Source organism: Aspergillus ibericus (assembly GCF_003184845.1).
Source record: "Aspergillus ibericus CBS 121593 unplaced genomic scaffold BO80scaffold_44, whole genome shotgun sequence".
Classification (NCBI taxonomy): Eukaryota; Fungi; Ascomycota; class Eurotiomycetes; order Eurotiales; family Aspergillaceae; genus Aspergillus; species Aspergillus ibericus.
The window spans coordinates 236,142-256,455 of record NW_020292142.1 but is presented as its reverse complement, the minus strand read 5'-3'; the positions used below and the strand labels follow the sequence as shown (position 1 = coordinate 256,455).

Below are 20,314 nucleotides of genomic sequence, written 5' to 3'. Positions count from 1 at the left end.
ATTACAATCGGGCCACGAAAGTCTGAAAGAACATGATCAACAACAACACAAAGTCCTAACCCCAAATGTGCAAAGAGACCTCCCAGAGAATGAAATACTGCCAGTACTAGTCCAGCTCTCGGCAATAACCGGAGTTAAGCCATCCACCAAACTGGAACCGGCGACCAGCGTCATCCCGGTATCAGTAGGTAAACTCAAGGTAAAGGTAATCTTAATCTTACGCTGCGCCAGCCAAGCTCCGCATCCATCCATTCATCCATCTCATTCCATTCCTTCCCCTCCCTCGACACCACACCACATCGACCGAGTCACCGCAACGAAGAAAGGGAGGAGAGATGCAGCGATCTCTTATATATTCTTGACGTGAGAGATTACAAGAAACAACGAGCTGGTACCGATACGCGACGGTACGGATTATCGTTCCATCACCACCACGCTCCGGTTGTTGGTTCATTCCCCGCAGTGGGAAAAGGTTCGCACGCTACGCCGGCTACAACCCACGCATGGTATTTGGGGCGTTGTCGATGAGGTGTTAAAAAGGGAATAATTTGAACGGATCGGTTGAATGAGTTTATCTGTCGTTGAGTATTGAAAATGGCTTACGTGGTGCCGATTCATCGGGCGAGTAGCATCCGGGATGCGCTGAAGTTGCGGTTCATGGATGCGGAGGAGGAGACGTTGGTTGTTGCGTTGGTGGTCCTTCTTCTTCCCCATATTTTTCTTCTTTTGTTGGTGTTGGTGTGTGAGTTGGTTGATTGAAGCTAATTGATCGTCCGGGATGATGATAGGAAAGCAAACCGTCTCGAGATATACTCGCTTACGCCTGAAGGACTTAGCCTGGCTGCGTCGTGCTCCCTGTTTGCGAAGGTGACGATGTTGGCTCGACTACCTGCGCCTGCGAACTCGCCTACGGATCATTTGTTTGTCGGGACCGATCGTTATACATATTGTACGTTGTCGTGGGATAGTGCGAACAACCAGGTCCGGACGGAGAGGAATTATGTCGATATTTCGGACCCTTCGTCGCGGGAGGCGCAGACGGGGAATCGCTGTTTGATTGATCCGAGTGGGAGGTTCATGACATTGGAGGTGTACGAAGGGGTGATTGCCGTGGTGCCGATTGTGCAGTTGCCCAGTAAGAAGAGAGGGAGACAGGTGGCTCCGCCTTCGGGTCCTGATGCGCCCCGGGTAGGTGAGCTGGGGGAACCGACAACGGCGAGGATTGATGAGCTGTTCGTGCGCTCGTCTGCGTTTTTGCACGTGCAGTCGGGGCTGCCCCGGTTGGCGTTGCTTTACGAGGACAATCAGAAGAAAGTCAGGCTCAAGGTTCGGGCTTTACACTACAGTGCGGCTACGTCAAGTACCGGGGCAGATGCCGCATTCGAGGAATCGCTGGATGGATTTTCGCAGGAGCTGGACCTGGGAGCGTCGCATCTCATACCAGTTCCTGCTCCATTAGGTTTGTTATTTGACCCCGATCTTTGCGTTTGGCCGAGAGCTGACTGAGTAGGTGGTCTTCTTGTTCTCGGCGAGACATCCATCAAGTATGTCGACACGGATAGTAACGAGATTGTATCGCGCTCTCTGGATGAAGCAACAATTTTCGTGGCTTGGGAGCAGGTAGATAGTCAGAGATGGCTTCTAGCTGATGATTATGGAAGACTATTTTTCCTGATGCTGGTCCTGGATTCAAATGGCCAAGTCCAATCCTGGAAACTAGATCACTTAGGGAATACGTCTAGAGCTTCGGTGCTGATATACCTCGGTGGCGGAGTCATCTTCGTAGGATCTCACCAGGGAGATTCGCAGGTTCTCCGAATCGGCAATGGCTCCTTGGAAGTGATTCAGACTCTGTCGAATATTGCGCCCATCCTTGATTTCACCATTATGGATCTCGGGAACCGTATCAGTGAGAGCCAGACCCACGAGTTTTCATCGGGCCAGGCCCGCATTGTCACCGGTTCAGGTGCCTTTGATGACGGGACCCTCAGGAGTGTGCGCAGCGGCGTCGGCATGGAAGAACTGGGTGTCCTCGGCGAAATGGAGCTCATCACTGACCTGTTCGGTCTGCAGGTTGCAACAAAGGGTGGATACTTAGACACACTTCTCGTCACCTTTGTTAACGAGACCAGAGTTTTCAATTTCAATTTCGACGGCGAGGTTGAAGAATTGGACAACTTTCTCGGACTCAACCTCTCCGAGAACACACTTCTCGCCACGAACCTACCCGGGGGAAAGATACTGCAAGTCACGGAACAGAGAGTACTCATCGCGGATATTGAAGGTGGCATGGTTGTCAATGAATGGACTCCACCGAACCAGTTGGTTATCACGGCCGCTTCTGCCAACAATGACTCGATTGCTCTTGTCATCGGTGGCCAGCTTATGACGGTTCTCGATATCAACAATGATGTCCAGGTCGTGACCCAAAAGGACTTTGGCGCAGATAGTCAGATCTCTGGCGTAACAGTACCCTTGTCTTCCGCCGGGGTCTGCATCGTTGGCTTTCCGCAATTAGCGAAGGTCTCTGTATTGGACCTCCGAAGCCTGTCAGAGCTCCATACAACATCGGTCGGACCGGCCGGAGAAGCTTTTCCGCGATCTGTACTCGTTGCGGATGTCCTTGCGAATAGTCCATCCACTCTCTTTATCTCGATGGCAGATGGCAGTGTCATCACCTACTCGTTTGATCCGACCGACTTCTCCTTGACGGGAATGAACAGGCTAATCCTTGGATCTGAGCAGCCTACTTTCAAGAAGTTGCCCAGAGGCGATGGCCTATATAATGTCTTTGCGACATGTGAGAACCCCAGCTTAATATATGGCTCTGAAGGTCGCATCATTTACTCTGCGGTCAATTCGGAGGGCGCCTCTCGGATATGCCATTTCCACTCGGAAGCCTATCCTGGATCGATCGCTGTAGCGACCAGCCACGATTTGAAGATTGCCCTCGTGGACAAGGAGAGAACCACCCAGATCCAGACACTTCCGATAGGTGCAACCGCCCGGAGGGTTGCGTATTCGCCCTCCGAAAAGGCGTTCGGTATCGGCACCATCGAGCGCAAGTTAGAGGCCGGAGCAGAACTGGTCCAGAGCCGGTTCGTGCTGGCTGACGAGATCCTTTTTCGTCGCCTTGACGCCTTCGATCTTCGACCGGAGGAGCTGGTCGAAAGTGTCATTCGCGCCGAGTTCTCCGCCGGCAAGGACGAAAACGGTCGAGAGATTTTCAAAGATCGTTTCGTTGTGGGAACAGCATACCTGGATGAGGAGAGTGAAGAGTCAATCCGAGGTCGGATCTTGGTCTTCGAAATTGACAATGGACGGAAACTGACCAAGGTCGCTGAACTGCCCGTCAAAGGGGCCTGTCGCGCCTTGGCTATTCTCGGAGAGAAGATTGTGGCCGCTCTGGTTAAGACAGTAAGTAGCTGGCGATCATCCCGTGCACCATCTTCCGGAATGCTCATATGGCCCAGGTTGTAATCTACGGGGTGGTGAACAATGACTTTGGCACGATGAGACTGGAGAAACGGGCCACCTATCGGACTTCGACCGCCCCCGTCGACGTGACCGTGACAGGTAATGTAATCGCCGTCGCCGACCTCATGAAGAGTGTCTGCCTGGTGGAGTACAAGGAAGGCGAGAATGGCCTCTCCGATACCTTGACGGAAGTGGCCCGCCACTTCCAGACCGTTTGGGCCACGGGCGTCGCCTGTATCGCCAAGGACACATTCCTGGAAAGCGACGCCGAGGGTAACCTGATCGTTCTCCGACGCAATCTGGCCGGGGTGGAGGAAGACGACAAGCGCCGGCTGGAGGTAACGGGGGAGATTTCGCTGGGAGAAATGGTCAACCGCATCCGACCGGTCAATATCCAACAATTGGCGAGCGTGACGGTCACTCCAAGGGCTTTTCTGGGCACGGTATGCACTCCACTCCTAACCCTTCCGCACTTGGGTTTCATTGCTAACTCGAAGTCTGTCAACCCAACAGGTCGAAGGTTCCATTTACCTCTTTGCCATCATCAACCCGGAGCACCAGGATTTCTTAATGCGTCTACAGGCAACCATGGCGGGCAAGGTCGAGTCGCTGGGGAATATTCCGTTCAATGAATTCCGTGGGTTCCGCAGTATGGTACGGGAGGCCAAAGAGCCATATCGCTTCGTGGATGGAGAGCTGATCGAGCGGTTTTTGATGTGCGAGCCGAGTGTGCAGGAGGAAATTGTGAACTCAGTGGGCACAATGAACGTAGGCGACGTCAAGGTCATGATAGAAGCCTTACGAAGACTGCACTGAGTGTAGCAACCAGGATATTGGATAGCAATAATGATCAGTTATGATAAGACAAGGCCGGGACCTGCACCAGTGTAGATGCACCACTTGCTTTCTACACTGTCTACGAACAACTACTGGACCCCAGGATAACACACGAGCATCGGGGCACGGGCCGGCTGCAAGGCTCACCATCAAACACGACCACTACACAGGCATCGCTGTCTCGCTTCTGCCATGCTCACTACTATATGGGAAACTGGGAGAGGAAGCTTCAACACCCACCCATACCCTGACAATGCCTTGATGAGCCAGAGAAGTGCTTCAGCGGGTCCTTCCAGATCTCTAGCCATCCTGAATATCCCCTTCAACGCTGATAGACCCGCATGTCTCCGCTGTAAAGTGAACGCAAATGAAAATTTTCGCCTTGCGGAGCCTTTCCTCACCCAGTGGCACAGTAAGCGACATCATTAGAGTTAAAGTGTCTAGTACATATAGTTCTTGAGCAGCCCCTCACATGTAGACATCAAACTACTACCACTACTCCTACTACTCCTACTACTCAGAGAGAACCTCTCCGCTCCTAGCATTTCGGCAACTGACCAATGGCATCCCACCTTACACGAAGTACAACTTCCCAATGCCGGCCATCAGCAGCAGAACGAACGACGGCCACGACCCCGACGGTGCCTTGAACGCGGTGTCCACCGGACGCTGGAGCAAGGTAAGTGCCACGGGGGGTCTCGAGGCACCTGCCCAGAGTGGCTCCCCACCGGACTCGGCCAGAAAGGCAGTTGCTACGTACAACAACCTTCTATTTAGGCGGGCCTCTCCTTCTGCTCCGCCCTCTCCAGCACCACTATCTCCAGTTCTCACATCTTCATCGTCTTCGAGTCATTCGTTGTGTGCTGGCCAACTACTACTACCGTCTTCCCTAGTCTCTTTATTAACGTGTATGCTGCATGCCTGAATATCTTGGCTGGACTGGCTACTGATCCCCGCTATAGATCCCAATTCTCCCGATCCACTCGACCGTCCTACTAGTCCAAGTGAGTGAGTGTTGTTTCGTGAATTTTTTTTGAATCCTCTCCTCAATCTCAATTGTCATCTTGCTGCGTGTCTCTCGCAGCGTGCTTACATTCAGACCGGTGATACTAACGGCTGCTGCAGAGCTTGCTTTATTTAGAACCGCTGCCATGCATACTGCTGTCTCTGACTCGGGCCAAGCTCCTGACACTCGTGGCCTGTCTGGCCTATTCGGGAGCTTGAACATCCAGGGTCAGCGTCCAGGAGCAAAGTATAATGGCATCAAGAACAACATGCCGGTAGCTGTGCCTCCTTACAACCAGCTGGTTCTTCTGCCCAATGGGACTATTTATGGCGGTCTACCCTACGACCAGAACCCGTATCTACCCACGACTGGTATCTATCCAGGCCTGGCTCCTCCATGTCCGGTGGTTCCCAACCCTGCCGGTGACTTCTACCATGCTCCCGCCCCGAACATGGAGGCTCCTGCACTGCCCAACTATGGTTTCAATAGCTTTTCCCAGCCGGCACCGCCTTGTTTACCCTTTCAAATGATGAAGACTCCCACCGGATACATTTTGCAAGACCTTGAAAGCTTAACCCAACAAGATCCACCGATCCCACGGGCCGTGCCTGCTATGTGGACTAACCCTTCTGAACTGACGCTTGCCAAATGTCTCGAGAACCGAGAAGGCATCACCAATGTCTACATTAGAGGCTTTCTTCCCGAGACTACCGATGAGATGCTGCACGCCTATGCCTCCCGCTTCGGAAAAATTGATCGATGCAAAGCAATCGTGGACCTGGACACGGGCCTTTGCAAAGGGTATGTGCGGATCTCCGCTCAGATTCTTTCATCACTGACGGCTTCGACTGACTGCACTATTAGGTTTGGCTTTGTCCAGTACTACAATTTTGAATCCTGCGAAAACTGTATTCGAGGGTTCTTCTATCTTGGCTACCAAGCTAGCTTCGCTCAGGTATAACACGTCAATTTCGCCTATCTGTGGACCATCAAGGCTTACCAGACCCAGAAATCTCGCAACTCCCGTCTTAAGGATCTCGAAGACAAGACATCCACCAATATCTATTGCACCAACATTCCAATCGAATGGACAGAGGCTGTAAGCATACATACACCATAATGAGGCGCAAATCTAACCAATCTTGCTCGTGCAGGATCTCCGTCATCACTTTGAGCCATACCGTGTGATTTCCGAGAAGATCAGTCGTGACGAAAAGACCGGAGTGAGCAAGGAGGTTGGGTTTGCCCGGTAAGCATCTCCTGTTCGAAGCATATGTACATTCTATATGCTGATCCTCGTGCAGATTCGAAACTCGCGAAATCGCGGAGCATGTGCTGTCTGAGTATCACAATGTGGTTGCCAAAGATGGTGTGAAGTTGCTCCTACGTTTCGCAGACACCAAAGCCCAAAAGCTTCTCAAGCAGCAGAGTAACGAGCGTCGCGCCTATCGTGCAGGCGAATACAACTATTCGGTCGAGGTAGTCCAGGGTTCCACTCCATCACCCTCTGTTAACCGTCTTCAGCAGACTGCATCTCATCTCAGTCCCAACTCGCAAGCGAGCTATGTGTCTCCTCCTGGAGTGGGCGCAGCTTGGACTCCGGCGACATCTATTTCCCCATCGTATGTACAGAGTAACCCATACGCATTCGGGCTGGCCTGACAAGACAAGCAGGTTTCCCTTGGCGAAGAACCAGGTCAGCAACATGAGGTTCAACTCGTGGTCTTCCAGGAATGGAGCGGGAGGACTGGAGAATACCCCTCTCTACCGTGGACGACGGGGGGTTTGGACTGAAAATAACTCCGGCTCTTCTTCCAAGGCTGCCTTCCCTACCACACCCTGCATTGAATCTCGCTCCGAGCAATCTAGCCCCCGAAAGGAGATAAAGGCCGGTTCCCTGTCACCGATTTCCTCCCGCAAAGAGGTCATTGTGACTTCGCCCCGGTCGGTCATCTGAGTAACGCATGGAGTGCAGCACCGCCTTCCTCGGATGCACTAAGTCTTCTTGCTTTTCCTTGTATCTTTTCTTGTTCACGCTTCTTCCAACAGACACCAAGAGTTGCTGCTCCTAGGAGCGATCCTTGGGATTTGTATGGGTCGCCTTTTTTGCTCTTTTTAGTTCATGCGGCATCTTCCCACCACAGCAAGGCTGCCCGGCCATGCCAGAGCCTGCATGTCTTACACGGGTGTATGGATTGCTCACATATGGTTTGTCTGTTTTCTTTTATCGACATACGCAAAGTTTTGTGCTGGGCTTCTTGAGCTTTTGATTGTTGTATGGGGTTATCTGTTCTTGATTTCTTGACGACACCAGTGATTCTATGTTACACAGAATGATGCCGATTTAAGAGTCTGTATCTGTTACCGCTGGATCCTGGAGCATAGGAGTTATGGTGATGGCTTTACAGGTTCGGGAGGCACTGGTGGTATTTCTGCATTTGTCTAACCGCGCATATGTAGCTCTTCCCAACAAGTCACCAGTGCAGTCTACAGTTTGTTAATGATAGTTGTGTAACTGCGATCGAAGGTATCACCGCACCCAAAGTAACCCTGCCCGGGGTTGAAGCCATGCAGTTGGTGTAATTGTCTATCGTATGAAAATCGGAGTAAGAATAAGACAAGAGGTGGGCCGCTCATGAGTGGAAGTATATGAAGAGGAGAATACATGTGATGGGCCCCAACAGTTCTATATACGATGCAGTGACCCAGGAATGGGTAACTATGAGTGGAACAATGGGGTGGTCTATATTGACTGCGAGGATCAATTGCGGCCCAACCGCTCCTCCAGATCCTCGGTCAGTTCGTAAGCGGGCTTATACTGCTGCAGAGGCGCCTCCTGGCCAGTGCTTTCCACCCGCAGCTTAGGGTTGGGGTGCGTATCGGCGGTCCCGCCCAAGCTGGTATATCCTCGATCATAGAGGGAGCAATACCTCAGACCCAGATGACGAATGAAAGCCCAGATTTCCGCGTAATGCCAATCAATGACGGGATGCGCGCGCACGAAATCGGGCCAACCACTATCAGTGCGATCGAAGTGCGTCAACTTGGCACCATGAGGATCGGTGCGGCGCGTCCCGACAAAGATGGCCTTGACGCCGGGATTCACAAACAGATAATCCTCAAAGGTGGATTTGATTGTTGTCCGAGGCGGGTCCGTCGTATACTTCAGTACGTTGAGATGGTATGCGCGGGAGGACCATTGGACGAATTCCTCGACGTCGAGGAAGGGGTCTGGGGGGAGGGCGTAGATGGCGGGGATGGAGGTGAGGCCGCCGTCTTCGGGGGCCGGGTGGGGATGCAGACTGGCGAGGAAGAGGACGAGGAGCACGAGACAGTCTTTTCCGCCGTTGTAGGAGAGGGCGAGTTCGGAGAGGGAGTAGCGGTGCAGGGCGGTGGAGACGACGTCGAGGGAGATGCGGGTTTGGGCTTGCACGGCGGAGAGGAGGGAGTCCGGGGGGTGGGATTCCGAGAGGAAGCTGTGGACTTTGTGGTGGCAGTCGGCGATGATTGTGGAGAGAGAGGCTGTGGTGGAAGGGGGGAATTGGTCTGATGCGGTTGGAGGGGCTGGCGAGGATGTTATGGTGGGGTGCTGGTGGTGGTGATGGTTGGTGGTGGGTGGTGTCGTGAGGGTTGCGGCGACGGTGGCTCCATTGGGAAGTATTGAGTCGGTCATTGCTGTCTTTGTCTGGGATGTGTGGTGGGAGTGGTGTAGGTGGTTGAGGAACGGAGGGGTGGTGGAGATGTGTGGTGGTGGTGCAGTACTAGACAGGTGGAGGATGACTGGATGTAATCCGGCGGTTTATCGCGGCGATATCCGAATGCGATCTATCTGGGTGCGTCACTCGGGTGTATATATAGTTGTCTTGAAGGGAAAAAAATTGAATCAAAAGACCGCAATGATCTATATGATGAAGGGTACGGAGTATAAATTAACGACCTGGTCAGTTCATGGCAAGCACAGACAACGGATGTTTGCGGAGAGACCACCAGTCAGGAGCTGGAGGGGAGATAAAAGGATACCGGCTGGTGGGCTCCGGCCGAACTGGAATGTTCTTTCTGCCCCGCATCACGCCTGACCGCTTTCTTATCGCGTCTGATATGATTCCCTTCCAGGCCAGGGAGAGACAAGGTCTGGCACTTGGGATTCAGGCAAACAAGTTACGTACGAGGACCGGGGTCAATTTTGCGTGTTCGGAGCTCATTGGAAGCAGTCAGGATGAGTGCTGTGTAACCATTGTACGAGACGAGGCCGCTAATGACTACTGACAAATACTTGAACCCCAGTAGCGATGATGATGACAATATAATGACCACAGTATAACAGCAAGTATATCCGCACAACGCCGGTTGATCAGGCTAACCTTCAGAGCAATTCGTGCAGGTGATGCAAGCAGCCTGATTCCCCCAATCAGCCCAGAACCTTCATCTTCTTTTTCTTCTTCTTGTCGCCCTCCTTCTTGACACCCTTCTGCCAGTCACGCCAGCTGCCTATACGCTCTTCACGACTATCTTCCCAAGCTTTGTCCTGATCCCGCTTCCGCTTCCGCGCCTCGAGTTCTTCCTCTTCCTTGCGCCTCTCTCGTCCTTCTTCCTGAAGCTTGGCCTTGGCCTGTCTCCGTCGCCGCGCCTCTTCCTCGAGGAGCACTTGGACCGTCTTTTGGCGCCATTCCTTCTTGAACTCGTCTGTAGTCAGCTCCGGCGAGTCTAGCGTGTACTTGTGCTCGCGAATCAACAGTCGTCGAGCATCAGCGATACATTCATCTAGATATGTGCGTGACTTCTCGTCCATGAGCGCCGTGTGGGCTTTCTTGAGTCGATCGAAGGCATCAGGGGCCGCAGGGTTCTTCGTTTTGTCCGGATGGATGAGAAGGGACTTTTTGCGGTACTGGACTTTGATGTCTGATTCGGGCACACCTGGTTGAAGATCGAGAACCGCGTACCTGTTAGGAAAGATTCACTGTTAGCTTCTAGATTGCATTTATAGCAGACGTAAACCAAATGTGGCAGGGGTGTCTATAACTCACGCGTCTAAGGTGAACGCTTTACGAATGCGGTCAATTTCTGCATCCTGCCATAGGTGAGTTTGGGATGGAATTGTTGCCCCAAGTATCCAAGGTGGCGTACCTTGACAAAATCCGAAGCTTCTCTCTCGAGCGCGTCCAACGCATCTTGCTCCTCGGAGGCCATGGTGGCTGGGGGTGCTGTGAATGAAGGCAGCCGCAGGGTCTGGACTGTCGCATGCGTGCCGATGGACGGGCGGACGATAAGCGCCCGCTTATCGCCCAGCTGAGTAAGCAGGCACCGCCAAATTAAACTCTCCGCAGAGAAAAAAGTTGCTTCACCGCCCGGCCCTCATCCAGATTCGCTCTTTGCCCAGCAACAAGACCATCCCGATCATCTGCACATCCTCATTCGGGGTCGATTTCGAGGAATTTCAATCCTCTTGAGCCCATTATGGCTCCCGTTAATGGATCTCGCAATGGTAAACCCTCGAAGCCTCCCCAGCGGGCCGGTAACCTGAAGCGCAAGCGTGCCCAAGATGACTTGTCCACTCTCGTGCAAAAGGTGGAAGAACTCGATGTCAAAGAATCCGTCAAACAATTTACCGATCTACCTTTGTCCGAACCTACCGCTTCGGGTCTTTCGTCATCCCACTACAAGACGTTGACGGACATTCAGTCCCGTGCGATCAGCCATGCGCTCAAGGGTCGCGATATTCTCGGTGCCGCAAAGACAGGAAGCGGCAAGACGCTGGCCTTCCTGATTCCCATCCTGGAGAATCTATACCGCAAGCAGTGGTCGGAGCACGATGGATTGGGTGCCCTGGTTCTGTCTCCTACCCGCGAACTCGCCATTCAGATTTTCGAAGTCCTTCGCAAAGTTGGTCGCTATCATACATTCTCCGCGGGTCTGGTGATTGGTGGAAAGAGTCTGCGCGAGGAGCAGGATAGATTGGGACGGATGAACATCCTGGTGTGTACGCCGGGTCGTATGCTGCAACACTTGGATCAGACCTCCTTCTTCGAAACAAACAACCTGCAGATGCTCGTGTTGGACGAGGCGGATCGCATCTTGGATATGGGTTTCCAGAAGACCGTGGACGCTATCATCGGACATCTGCCACAGGAGCGCCAGACGTTGCTTTTCAGTGCTACTCAGACAAAGAAGGTGTCGGATCTGGCGCGCCTGAGCTTGCAGGATCCTGAATACGTGGCTGTCCACGAGACGGCCTCTTCTGCGACGCCGTCTAAGCTTCAGCAACATTACGTCGTTACACCCCTTGCGCAGAAGCTTGACGTCTTGTGGAGTTTTATCCGGAGCAACTTGAAGTCCAAGACCATTGTGTTCCTCTCGTCAGGCAAACAAGTGCGCTTTGTCTACGAATCTTTCCGACACATGCAGCCCGGTATTCCGTTGATGCACCTCCACGGTAGACAGAAGCAGGGTGGACGACTTGACATTACTACCAAATTCTCACAAGCTCAGCACGCTGTTCTTTTCGCCACTGATGTTGCTGCGCGTGGTCTGGATTTCCCGGCCGTCGATTGGGTTATTCAACTGGACTGTCCTGAAGACGCCGACACTTATATCCACCGTGTGGGCCGCACAGCCAGATACGAGCGTGATGGTCGCGCCGTGCTATTCCTGGACCCCAGCGAGGAGAAGGGTATGCTGAAGCGCCTTGAGCAGAAGAAGGTTCAAGTCGAGCGTATCAATGTCAAGGCCAACAAGCAGCAGAGTGTCAAAGACCAGCTGCAGAACATGTGCTTCAAGGATCCCGAGTTGAAGTATCTCGGTCAGAAGGCCTTTATTTCTTATGCCAAGTCGGTCTACGTCCAGAAGGATAAGGAGATTTTCAACATCAAGGAGCTGAAGCTGGACGACTTCGCGGCCAGCCTGGGTCTTCCGGGTGCGCCCCGCATCAAGTTCATCAAGGGTGATGATACCAAGGAGCGGAAGAACGCGTCGCGGGCTACGGCGCACGCGTCCAGCGATGATGAGTCTGATGAAGAGGGCGGAGAGAAGAAGGCGAAGAAGGAGGAGCCACAGGTGCGGACGAAGTATGACCGCATGTTCGAGCGACGAAACCAGGACGTGTTGGCCGACCACTACTCTAAGCTCATCAATGACGACGGCACGATGGTTGAGACGGCCCAGGCCACTGAGGATGCTGATGAAGACGACGACTTCCTCTCCGTCAAGCGTCGCTACGAGGCAGGAGACAAGGACCTGGATGTTGCGGGATCAAGCTCGGAGGATGAAGATGAGAAGGCTGGATCGAAGACTGGAACTAAGGTGGTGCAACTTGATGGCAAGGAAACACTGGTTATCGATTCCAAACGCCGGGAGAAGCTGCTCAAGTCGAAGAAGAAGCTCCTTAAATTCAAGGGCAAGGGTACGAAGCTGGTCTACGATGATGAGGGCAACGCTCACGAGATCTACGAGATGGAGGACGAAGAGCAATTCAAGGCCAAGGGTGACGCTAAGGAGCAGCGTGCTCGGTTCCTGGCGGAGGAAACGGAGCGCACACGGCAGGCGGATGTGGAGGACAAGGAGGTTGCCAAGCAGAAGAAGCGCGAGAAGAAGGAGAAGCGCAAGGCTCGCGAGCGCGAGCTTCTTGCCATGGAAGAAGAAGGAGGGGATCTGGTCCAGCTTCCTTCGTACAACGACGACCGCGATATGGATGGTGGGTTCTCCCCGTCCGAAGCGGAAGAGGAGGCACCCCGTCCGAGCAAGAAAGCCAGGGTTTCCTTCGCGGACGAGCAGGGCGAGAAAGAAGAACCCTGGTACAAGAAGTCCAAGAAGCCCCAAGCCCCCGAACAGATCCAGACCTTGGAAGATCTGGAGTCGCTGGCTGCCGGTTTGTTGGGGTGATGAGGGTGATGGGTGGACTGGTAGAGAAGTGTTTACGCTGTGTTTTCAATGGATATATATACCTTTCGGCCTGAGTTTGTTTCTTTGTTCATCAGCGGAGAGTGTCAAAAAGTTTATGAGAATCCGGCAGCATTGCCATGTATATAGAGCAATTGATCCTGTCCTTGATCCAATCACCTGACCTTGTAGAACCGGGGCTGGAGACAGCCGAGCGGTGGGGAACCCCAGGCTGCCATCGGCAATTTCCATCGAACGACCGCCGGCGTTCCTTCGCCTTCCCATGCCTCGCCCATTCACAGTACGTAATGCCTACTGAGCACGTCATCCGCTAAAGGGCAAATTTTCAGTGTCAAGGATGTGATGGTGCAATGGATGGTATTTGGTGGGATGTGCTCTCCCTTCGATAATCTCTTCATTCATGCATGCAGCTTGTATAGCGCACAGGAACCGTCACAGTTTAGTGTCTCTCCATCAACAAATTTAGGCTCCGCTGTGGATCACGTGTTGTCGCACTGTCTCTGCCAAGTGCCACGGGCTGGTCTTATAGATAGGGCTGACACTTGATCGCCGGTGAGTGTCGGGCTGGGTCCGGTTCCTCTGTCCAAGTCTCAGCTAACCTGGCCGCAGTCTAGATCCCGGGTCAGGTACACCAGCATGGCTGCTCAAGACATCGAGAAGCAGCGTCCTGCGGCTCCTCATGAGCCTGTCGGCCCCAATGCCAAAGATCCCACCACATCAGCGGACTATCTGGACTCTGATGCGCAGTATGTCAATGCGGACAAGCTTGCCCGTCGGCTCTCGCCCCGCCAGGTGCAGATGATTGCCATTGGAGGCACCATTGGCACGGGGTTGTTCCTGGGAACAGGCAAGGCTCTAGCTACGGGTGGACCCGCATCGATGCTTATCTCGTATGCTATCTGTGGTGCTATCGTGTTCGTGACCATGTTGTCTCTGGGTGAGATGGCTGCATTCATTCCCGTTGCGGGATCGTTCTGTACTTTCGCTGGGTGAGTATTCTGCATTGGGATTGATGATGACTGGATGCTGACGGGATTAGTCGATTTGTTGATGATGCATTGGGCTTTGCTCTTACCTGGAACTACTGGTTTAATGATGCCGTGTCGACGGCCTCAGATATCATTGCGCTGCAACTTCTTCTCGAGTACTGGACGGACAATTTCCCCGGATGGGCGATAAGCTTGATCTTCCTGGTTGTTGTTATTGCGTTGAACATGTTGTCCGTCAAGGTTTATGGAGAGGCAAGTCAGATCAACTTTAATATAGATCGATTACTGACTGTTACTAGGTTGAGTATTGGCTCAGTCTCCTCAAGGTGGTGACCATCATCGTATGTCTCTGCGCTCTCCTGTCACTCTTCATGCTGACTCTTCCAGATCTTCATTATCCTCGGCATTGTCGTGAACTGCGGTGGAAACAAACAACACAAGTACATCGGCGACAAGTACTTCTACACGGGAGATGCCCCCTTTGTCGGAGGCATTGGCGGGTTTGCCTCTGTCTTCGTCACCGCATCCTTTGCCTAGTATGTCCTTGACCTCAATCATCTTCGACAATGACACCACTGACCACACTACCACGCAGCGGCGGTACTGAATCCATCGCCATCACCGCCGGTGAGACCAAAGACCCCTCCAAGAACCTTCCACGCGTCGTCCGCAACGTCTTCTGGCGCATCATCCTCTTCTACATCGTCTCCATCATTCTTATTGGCCTCGATGTCCCATACAACTACCCGGATTTGTCGTCCGAAACCACCGCCACTAGCCCCTTCACCATCGTCTTCGTCGAAGCGGGCAGCGCCGTGGCTGGTAGTTTCATCAATGCCGTCATTATGACCAGCGTCATCTCTGCCGCCAACCACGCCCTATTCGCCGGATCTCGCCTCCTGTACACCCTCGCCGTCGATGGCTATGCGCCCCGCTTCTTCGGCCACCTCAACCGCTTCCAAGTCCCTTGGGTCGCCGTGCTCGCTACCTCCGTAATCAGCGGTCTCTGCTTCGGAGCCAGCTACATCGGTGCCGGCCAGCTCTGGTCCTGGCTGCAAAAGTAACCCCCCTCCCCTTCCCTAACCAACATCATCCCCTCCCATCCTAAACAGATGCTAACACCATTCAGCATTGTCGGTGTCTCCAACCAACTCTCCTGGACTTTTATCGGCCTCGCCTCGCTGCGCTTCCGCGCCGCCATCCGCCACCAAAACCTCGAACATCTTCTCCCGTACAAAAACTGGACATATCCATTCGGCCCCATCATCGCCATCTGTCTCAACATCGTCCTTATCCTCGTGCAGGGTTGGTCCTGCTTCAGTCCCACATTCCAAGCCGTCGACTTTGTATCATATTATATCGAGCTGCCGATCATGTTGGTTATGTTTGTGGGGTGGAAGATGTGCAAGCGCTCCAAGTTTGTGAGGCTTGAAGTGATGGATCTGCTTACCGATCGGTATAATTTGGTGCATATGCGGGGGTCAGCGGTTGATGAGAATCCTGATGACGGGGTATATGGTCGGGAGGGTGTCGATGGCAATAATGGGGTTGTGTCCTCGTGGAAGAACGATAAGGGGGTGTTTGGTAAAGTGAAGCGGGTTGGGATGTGGTTGTTCCTTTGATTGGCAAGGGGGGTGAGATGGGATATATTGATAGACAATATCTCTACTTTAATACTAATGATCATGATGCGCATCATGACGGGCCCAAAACAACGTCGCTGGCGATAATCTTGATGGTAACATGATATAGCAAGGAACTCACTCAGGTGACCAAACTCAACATATCAACTTGCTTGAACCTATAAATAGCCAGAAACACAGGGCCCAAAAGACCCGGACACAGGACATGTACGTGAATTCCACATAGAGCAAGCTCGGCTCTCTGTATTGCGCACCTCAGTGTGCACGAGGCATCAGGAAAACCAACCACGCGTATACAGCAGATCCTGTAATCAAGCTAGAAGCTTCCAAGCGTGAAACATTCATCTCCTTTGCTGGAACCAATGGCCAATCATCCTCGGGCGAAAAGAGCTGTACAGAATATTTGGAACCGGCCAAAGTTCCAAGTTAAAGTCCTCCCTACTTCCGCGGCGACAAAGACTCCTCCAACAGTCTGCCTATTAGGATTGGGATCGACTTTTCTTAAGACAGCCAGCCTTGCTCTAAAAAGGGATTAGATTCAAGAAGAACAATGAACTTACCCAACGGAGTTTTAACAAGGAGTTCGCAAGACTGCATGCATATATGTGAGAGCCCACCGGTCATGGAAAAGGGGTAGTAGTAGTAGTAGTAGTAGTAGTAGTAGTAGTAGTAGTATATCTACCCAGCCAAATCGCTTAGTATCTGACAGACAGACTTATACTCCATGTTCAGGTGGTTAGACCTTCCCATAGCCTGGCTTAATACCCATTACTCACGCACCCGATTTCACAGCCTTCACTAATATCCAATGTCCTCTTTCCCGCACGACGCCTTTTCGCAATCTGACATCCTAACGAAAAAGAAAGCTAGACAATTCGACCTAGCTACAACAACTAGACATCTCCTTTTCACTCAGGATAGCCGGTAATATAACCAAGCAGGTAGTGTCCTCAATCACAATACAGGAAAAAGAAAAGAAATTTCCCAATCAAGTCATACTCAAAATATACTACCGAAGGGAATAAACGCCATCGCCTCAACCCTCACTTTTCCAAGGACACATAACAATCAAACATCAAGATAGCCGTGGGGATCACTCACTCAACGAGTTTCTTCTGGCTTAGAAGACGTCGCGTTCCTGGTATTGAAGTTTCGATTTTTTAAGATCTTCACCGGACTTATCTTCCCCGATATCTAATCAATATATCATAATGGCAGGCTGCATAGGTTCTGCTCGCCCGAGTCTATTTGGGCCTATTGGGAGATACAGTGTCGAAAAGGGTGCTTCGAAAAGCCTGCCTGTTTCTCCAGAAGAACTGATGCAGATGATAATATTTATACAGATGTGGTGGCTAAGGTCGAAAGCCAAGGGGATGGCTTCAAGGCGCTGACGATGCGTGCTCCGGCGAATATGGTCTACAAGAAGGGCCCCTTTCCACTCTTGAGTTGCAGGAATCTCTTACAATCAACTGGTATGGTGGAGAGCCCAAGGACTATATCCCCGATATTGAGTCGGTGACAGCAGTTCATCATAAATTGGTGCTCATAGACAAGAAGAAAGACATGACATCGTCGAGTTTTCATACCGTACAGTCAAGGACTATCTAGAGAAATTCAGCTTTGGAGGCAATTCACGCATCCAAAGCTGACTTCGTCAAAACCTCTTCCTGAGCCACATTTCTTCTCCTCACCCGTCCGGCGGCATCGTGTTCTCGATCCCACTCTTCCACTTCCGAAACTGGTACTCTGACCAGCTTATGTGCTGTCGCATCCCCACCGACATTGATGATTGTTTGGCGAAGCTCGTACTTGCCCAGCCGCGGTAGGATCTTGATCCAGAGGTAATAGTATGCTCCGCAGGCGGCGATACTACACAGTCATTTTCATTAGCATAAATACCGTCCTAGGAGTAAACATGAAGGATATCGAAAGAGAATGAAGAGCAAAAAGCAAGGGAGCCACTCACATCGCAAGGCCAACAACGCAATATGTGGCGTACCAAAAGCTCACATCTCCACCATCTGCACCGGTGCTGGGTGGATACCATGGTGCAACGAGCATATATAAGCTTGATAGAATGGCGAAATACACTGATACTGTCCAGGCTTTGTATCCGGAAGAAGGGAAATTGAGCCGTTGGCGCCGGTACCGGGTGATGAGAATACCAATTGCGAGGAGGAAGTTGAAGAGGTTGGCGGGGTAGACGCTCAAGTCGACAACTTAATCCAATGAGTTAGTACCCTGTTTGGAGGTTTGAGAAGGGGCAGATATTTACTGAAGTTGAAGGCATCACCGGCCGGAGGCGCGAGGATCATGATAACGGTAAGAGCCCACTTTAGGAAGTAGGGGCCCAAAGGTGTTCCGAAAGGACGAGTAGAAGTCCAAAACTCGGTGAAGGGGAGCACGCCTTGTCTATATGATGCCCCGAAAGACATTAGTAATTGTATGAGTAGCAGAAGTTTGATGAAGCATACCGTCCGCATTCTCGCAACATGCGGGACTGGCCGATTAATACGGCCAGAAGATTTCCGAATGCACTAAGGCAGATCAAGACATTCAGTGCCCTGGATGCACCTGATGTGCCAAAGACCTTCTCAAAGAAGAGACTCGCTGCTGTGACTTCCGAGTTGAGGATCTCTTCTTTGCTGGCAGCAGAGAAGTAAGCGATATTGACCAGGATGTAGAGCACGGCTGTGAGGAACAGAGCAGCAGGGGCACTCCAACGGAGGGTTTTGACAGGATTCTAGAATTGGTTAGTTTTGGAGCTATAGCCGTACAGAATCAGGGGAGAACAGGCGTACCTTGACTTCATTCACGACGTTGCAGGCGTTTTCGTATCCAGCATAAGAAAACATCACTTTCACCAAGGCATTGGTTGCTCCGTACACGGATGCTCCAGATGTCCCCGAGAAGGCATCACGGAAATTGACCAGAGGGTCTGTGACCGGGGTGTGACCGCCGAGAACGACGAGGCCGGTGATGCCGATGCTATTTCGTCAGCATCATAGCGATCGAGAGCGAAGATAGGTTCACGTACAATACCAAAGTAACCAATTTGACAACACCGATAGCATTGGCGAGCCAGAGCGACCATTTAGTATTGAAGGTCAGCACTGGAAGAGAGTCAGCCCGTTTCACACAATTTTGTCTCACGGTAGAAACATACAAAGCACAGCAACGGTATATGCTGCTACCGCGACACCCTTTTCCTTCCATGCCGTGGTATCTGCATCCGCCAGCTTAAATAGATACTCTGCCAGCACTGTTCGTAGATAACTGCATAAGCCCTGCCCCTTGGTGTGAGTGGAGGCTACATACCAACAGCATTACTGCTACTGAAGGAAAACAAGACAGTCTGCATCGCAAACACCGTCGGGAAGAAATACTTCGGTCTGGGATATGCTTGTTCCAGGTACACCACCTCGGAGCCCGACCGACTAGGGAAGTAGGACACGAATTCCAAGTACACGGAGAGCATGCTCCATGCCATGAAGAACCCGATCACCCAGTAGAAGAGACTTAGGCCGACGGATCCGGCGCCGTCCAGGACGGTGGATGCTACACACAGTCAAATTTGAACTCTCCTCCTTGATTGAAGTGGAAATTCATAAAGAAGTGAGGCAGGGTACTTACGAGTAGAAAAAACACCCGTCCCTATCATCTTACTCAGGTTCAAGAATATGACCGTCACCGCACCTACCGAGTACCCCAGCGGAGAATTGGCCTCGATCGGAGCACCACTCGCCTCCTGGTACGTGAGCTTGGAGGAATTCGCACCCCCACCAGCGGTATATTGTAAGTTGCCATCGTCGATAACGCTGAGTCTTTCGCTGGATTGCTCTGAGGTCGCCTCCGTTTCCTTTGTCTCGGTACTAAAGGGTAGGAAGCCCATTGTGTTTGGCACGAGGTGTCGGTCAGACACACACAAGGAATTGGGGAGCTGAGTGACTTCTTTCTGCCATTTTTGGTGGTTCTCCGGAGTTATAATATAGGTCCGGCGATGGTCAAGCTATGCGAGGACGAGGGAGGTGGTACAAGCACGCAGCGATGCTCATTGCGGGCTCCAATGGCGTGATTCCCGGTCCGCGATTCTCGTGAATTTAGGGTGTAAACATGACATGATAAGGAAGATGAGGTGCTTGCTTAGCTTAAGCGATGCGGGGAAGTCAATCTTATGTTGCGTCTTGATCTGGTGGAGTCGTGGAGTTGGCTGTTTGCGATGGGTGCCTGCTGCTTGAAGTTAGAGAGATGAACCACGCACGGGTGAGAGCTCGTGATCGTAATTAGTTAATTCCAGAAAGAAGCCTTGGAGCAATTCAACTTGCAGAAAGAAGCGTCGAGCCTTGCTAGGGTGGTAGCTGGAACGCAAATGCCGAGTGAGGAGGAGAAAGCAAGCGATTGCACGATGGCCGGGGGCGATGACAGCATCCAACCCCGAGACCCATCCAGCCGCTAAATCCACCTGGCCG

At 52.1% G+C, this 20,314-nt stretch overlaps 7 protein-coding genes across 7 annotated transcripts; 4 read left to right on the top strand and 3 right to left on the bottom strand.

Moving 5' to 3' along the window:
• Positions 1-481: 481 nt before the first annotated feature.
• On the top strand, positions 482-4,400 carry BO80DRAFT_191198 (DDB1/RSE1 family protein). Its single transcript, XM_025714113.1, has 5 exons — positions 482-689; positions 789-1,459; positions 1,511-3,417; positions 3,474-3,920; positions 3,991-4,400. Exons 1-5 carry the CDS (start codon positions 595-597, stop codon positions 4,291-4,293), a joined length of 3,423 nt encoding a protein of 1,140 aa, XP_025571866.1. The 5' UTR covers positions 482-594; the 3' UTR covers positions 4,294-4,400.
• A 1,065-nt stretch (positions 4,401-5,465) lies between these two features.
• BO80DRAFT_363911 (putative RNA binding protein MSSP-2) lies at positions 5,466-7,277 on the top strand (the record flags this gene model as incomplete). Its single annotated transcript, XM_025716124.1, has 6 exons — positions 5,466-6,121; positions 6,185-6,275; positions 6,330-6,419; positions 6,475-6,569; positions 6,625-6,942; positions 6,995-7,277. 6 exons carry the CDS (start codon positions 5,466-5,468, stop codon positions 7,275-7,277), a joined length of 1,533 nt encoding a protein of 510 aa, XP_025571865.1.
• Positions 7,278-7,743: 466 nt separating this feature from the next.
• BO80DRAFT_428208 (FAD synthase) lies at positions 7,744-9,302 on the bottom strand. Its single transcript, XM_025720200.1, has one exon. It carries the CDS (start codon positions 8,991-8,993, stop codon positions 8,082-8,084), a length of 912 nt encoding a protein of 303 aa, XP_025571864.1. The 5' UTR covers positions 8,994-9,302; the 3' UTR covers positions 7,744-8,081.
• A 230-nt stretch (positions 9,303-9,532) lies between these two features.
• Positions 9,533-10,544, bottom strand: BO80DRAFT_414596 (uncharacterized protein). Its single transcript, XM_025718104.1, has 3 exons — positions 10,445-10,544; positions 10,345-10,388; positions 9,533-10,260 (listed from the first exon to the last, which is right to left on the bottom strand). Exons 1-3 carry the CDS (start codon positions 10,505-10,507, stop codon positions 9,729-9,731), a joined length of 639 nt encoding a protein of 212 aa, XP_025571863.1. The 5' UTR covers positions 10,508-10,544; the 3' UTR covers positions 9,533-9,728.
• A 129-nt stretch (positions 10,545-10,673) lies between these two features.
• Positions 10,674-13,363, top strand: dbp4 (RNA-dependent ATPase HCA4). The gene has a single exon (XM_025720199.1). The coding sequence runs from the start codon at positions 10,775-10,777 to the stop codon at positions 13,193-13,195; it is 2,421 nt and encodes an 806-aa protein (XP_025571862.1). The 5' UTR covers positions 10,674-10,774; the 3' UTR covers positions 13,196-13,363.
• Positions 13,364-13,483: 120 nt separating this feature from the next.
• BO80DRAFT_496260 (amino acid permease) lies at positions 13,484-15,905 on the top strand. Its single transcript, XM_025724006.1, has 7 exons — positions 13,484-13,765; positions 13,823-14,202; positions 14,253-14,454; positions 14,502-14,543; positions 14,590-14,738; positions 14,798-15,262; positions 15,332-15,905. The coding sequence occupies exons 2-7, from the start codon at positions 13,850-13,852 to the stop codon at positions 15,822-15,824; spliced, it is 1,704 nt and encodes a 567-aa protein (XP_025571861.1). The 5' UTR covers positions 13,484-13,765; positions 13,823-13,849; the 3' UTR covers positions 15,825-15,905.
• A 1,511-nt stretch (positions 15,906-17,416) lies between these two features.
• On the bottom strand, positions 17,417-20,227 carry BO80DRAFT_414590 (high affinity methionine permease). Its single transcript, XM_025718103.1, has 9 exons — positions 19,479-20,227; positions 19,164-19,403; positions 19,012-19,107; positions 18,883-18,958; positions 18,647-18,833; positions 18,320-18,588; positions 18,121-18,257; positions 17,812-18,064; positions 17,417-17,714 (listed from the first exon to the last, which is right to left on the bottom strand). The coding sequence occupies exons 1-9, from the start codon at positions 19,735-19,737 to the stop codon at positions 17,477-17,479; spliced, it is 1,755 nt and encodes a 584-aa protein (XP_025571860.1). The 5' UTR covers positions 19,738-20,227; the 3' UTR covers positions 17,417-17,476.
• Between the last annotated feature and the right edge of the window lie 87 nt (positions 20,228-20,314).

What these genes read in the sequence shown, in the direction of transcription:
- BO80DRAFT_496260 (XM_025724006.1), top strand. Translation starts at nt 13,850, where the DNA reads ATGGCTGCTCAAGACATCGAGAAGCAGCGTCCTGCGGCTCCTCATGAG. An exon ending in CCGTCAAGGTTTATGGAGAG is followed by an intron (nt 14,455 to 14,501) that starts GCAAGTCAGATC and finishes GACTGTTACTAG; the next exon opens with GTTGAGTATTGGCTCAGTCT. An exon ending in CTCTGGTCCTGGCTGCAAAA is followed by an intron (nt 15,263 to 15,331) that starts GTAACCCCCCTC and finishes AACACCATTCAG; the next exon opens with CATTGTCGGTGTCTCCAACC.
- BO80DRAFT_414590 (XM_025718103.1), bottom strand. Translation starts at nt 19,737, where the DNA reads ATGGGCTTCCTACCCTTTAGTACCGAGACAAAGGAAACGGAGGCGACC. An exon ending in ATATACCGTTGCTGTGCTTT is followed by an intron (nt 18,959 to 19,011) that starts GTATGTTTCTAC and finishes ACTCTCTTCCAG; the next exon opens with TGCTGACCTTCAATACTAAA. An exon ending in TGCGTTGTTGGCCTTGCGAT is followed by an intron (nt 17,715 to 17,811) that starts GTGAGTGGCTCC and finishes ATGACTGTGTAG; the next exon opens with TATCGCCGCCTGCGGAGCAT.
- BO80DRAFT_191198 (XM_025714113.1), top strand. Translation starts at nt 595, where the DNA reads ATGGCTTACGTGGTGCCGATTCATCGGGCGAGTAGCATCCGGGATGCG. An exon ending in TGGCCGCTCTGGTTAAGACA is followed by an intron (nt 3,418 to 3,473) that starts GTAAGTAGCTGG and finishes CATATGGCCCAG; the next exon opens with GTTGTAATCTACGGGGTGGT. An exon ending in CAAGGGCTTTTCTGGGCACG is followed by an intron (nt 3,921 to 3,990) that starts GTATGCACTCCA and finishes TCAACCCAACAG; the next exon opens with GTCGAAGGTTCCATTTACCT.
- dbp4 (XM_025720199.1), top strand. Translation starts at nt 10,775, where the DNA reads ATGGCTCCCGTTAATGGATCTCGCAATGGTAAACCCTCGAAGCCTCCC.
- BO80DRAFT_428208 (XM_025720200.1), bottom strand. Translation starts at nt 8,993, where the DNA reads ATGACCGACTCAATACTTCCCAATGGAGCCACCGTCGCCGCAACCCTC.
- BO80DRAFT_414596 (XM_025718104.1), bottom strand. Translation starts at nt 10,507, where the DNA reads ATGGCCTCCGAGGAGCAAGATGCGTTGGACGCGCTCGAGAGAGAAGCT. An exon ending in AAGCTTCGGATTTTGTCAAG is followed by an intron (nt 10,389 to 10,444) that starts GTACGCCACCTT and finishes CACCTATGGCAG; the next exon opens with GATGCAGAAATTGACCGCAT. An exon ending in AAAGCGTTCACCTTAGACGC is followed by an intron (nt 10,261 to 10,344) that starts GTGAGTTATAGA and finishes CTTTCCTAACAG; the next exon opens with GTACGCGGTTCTCGATCTTC.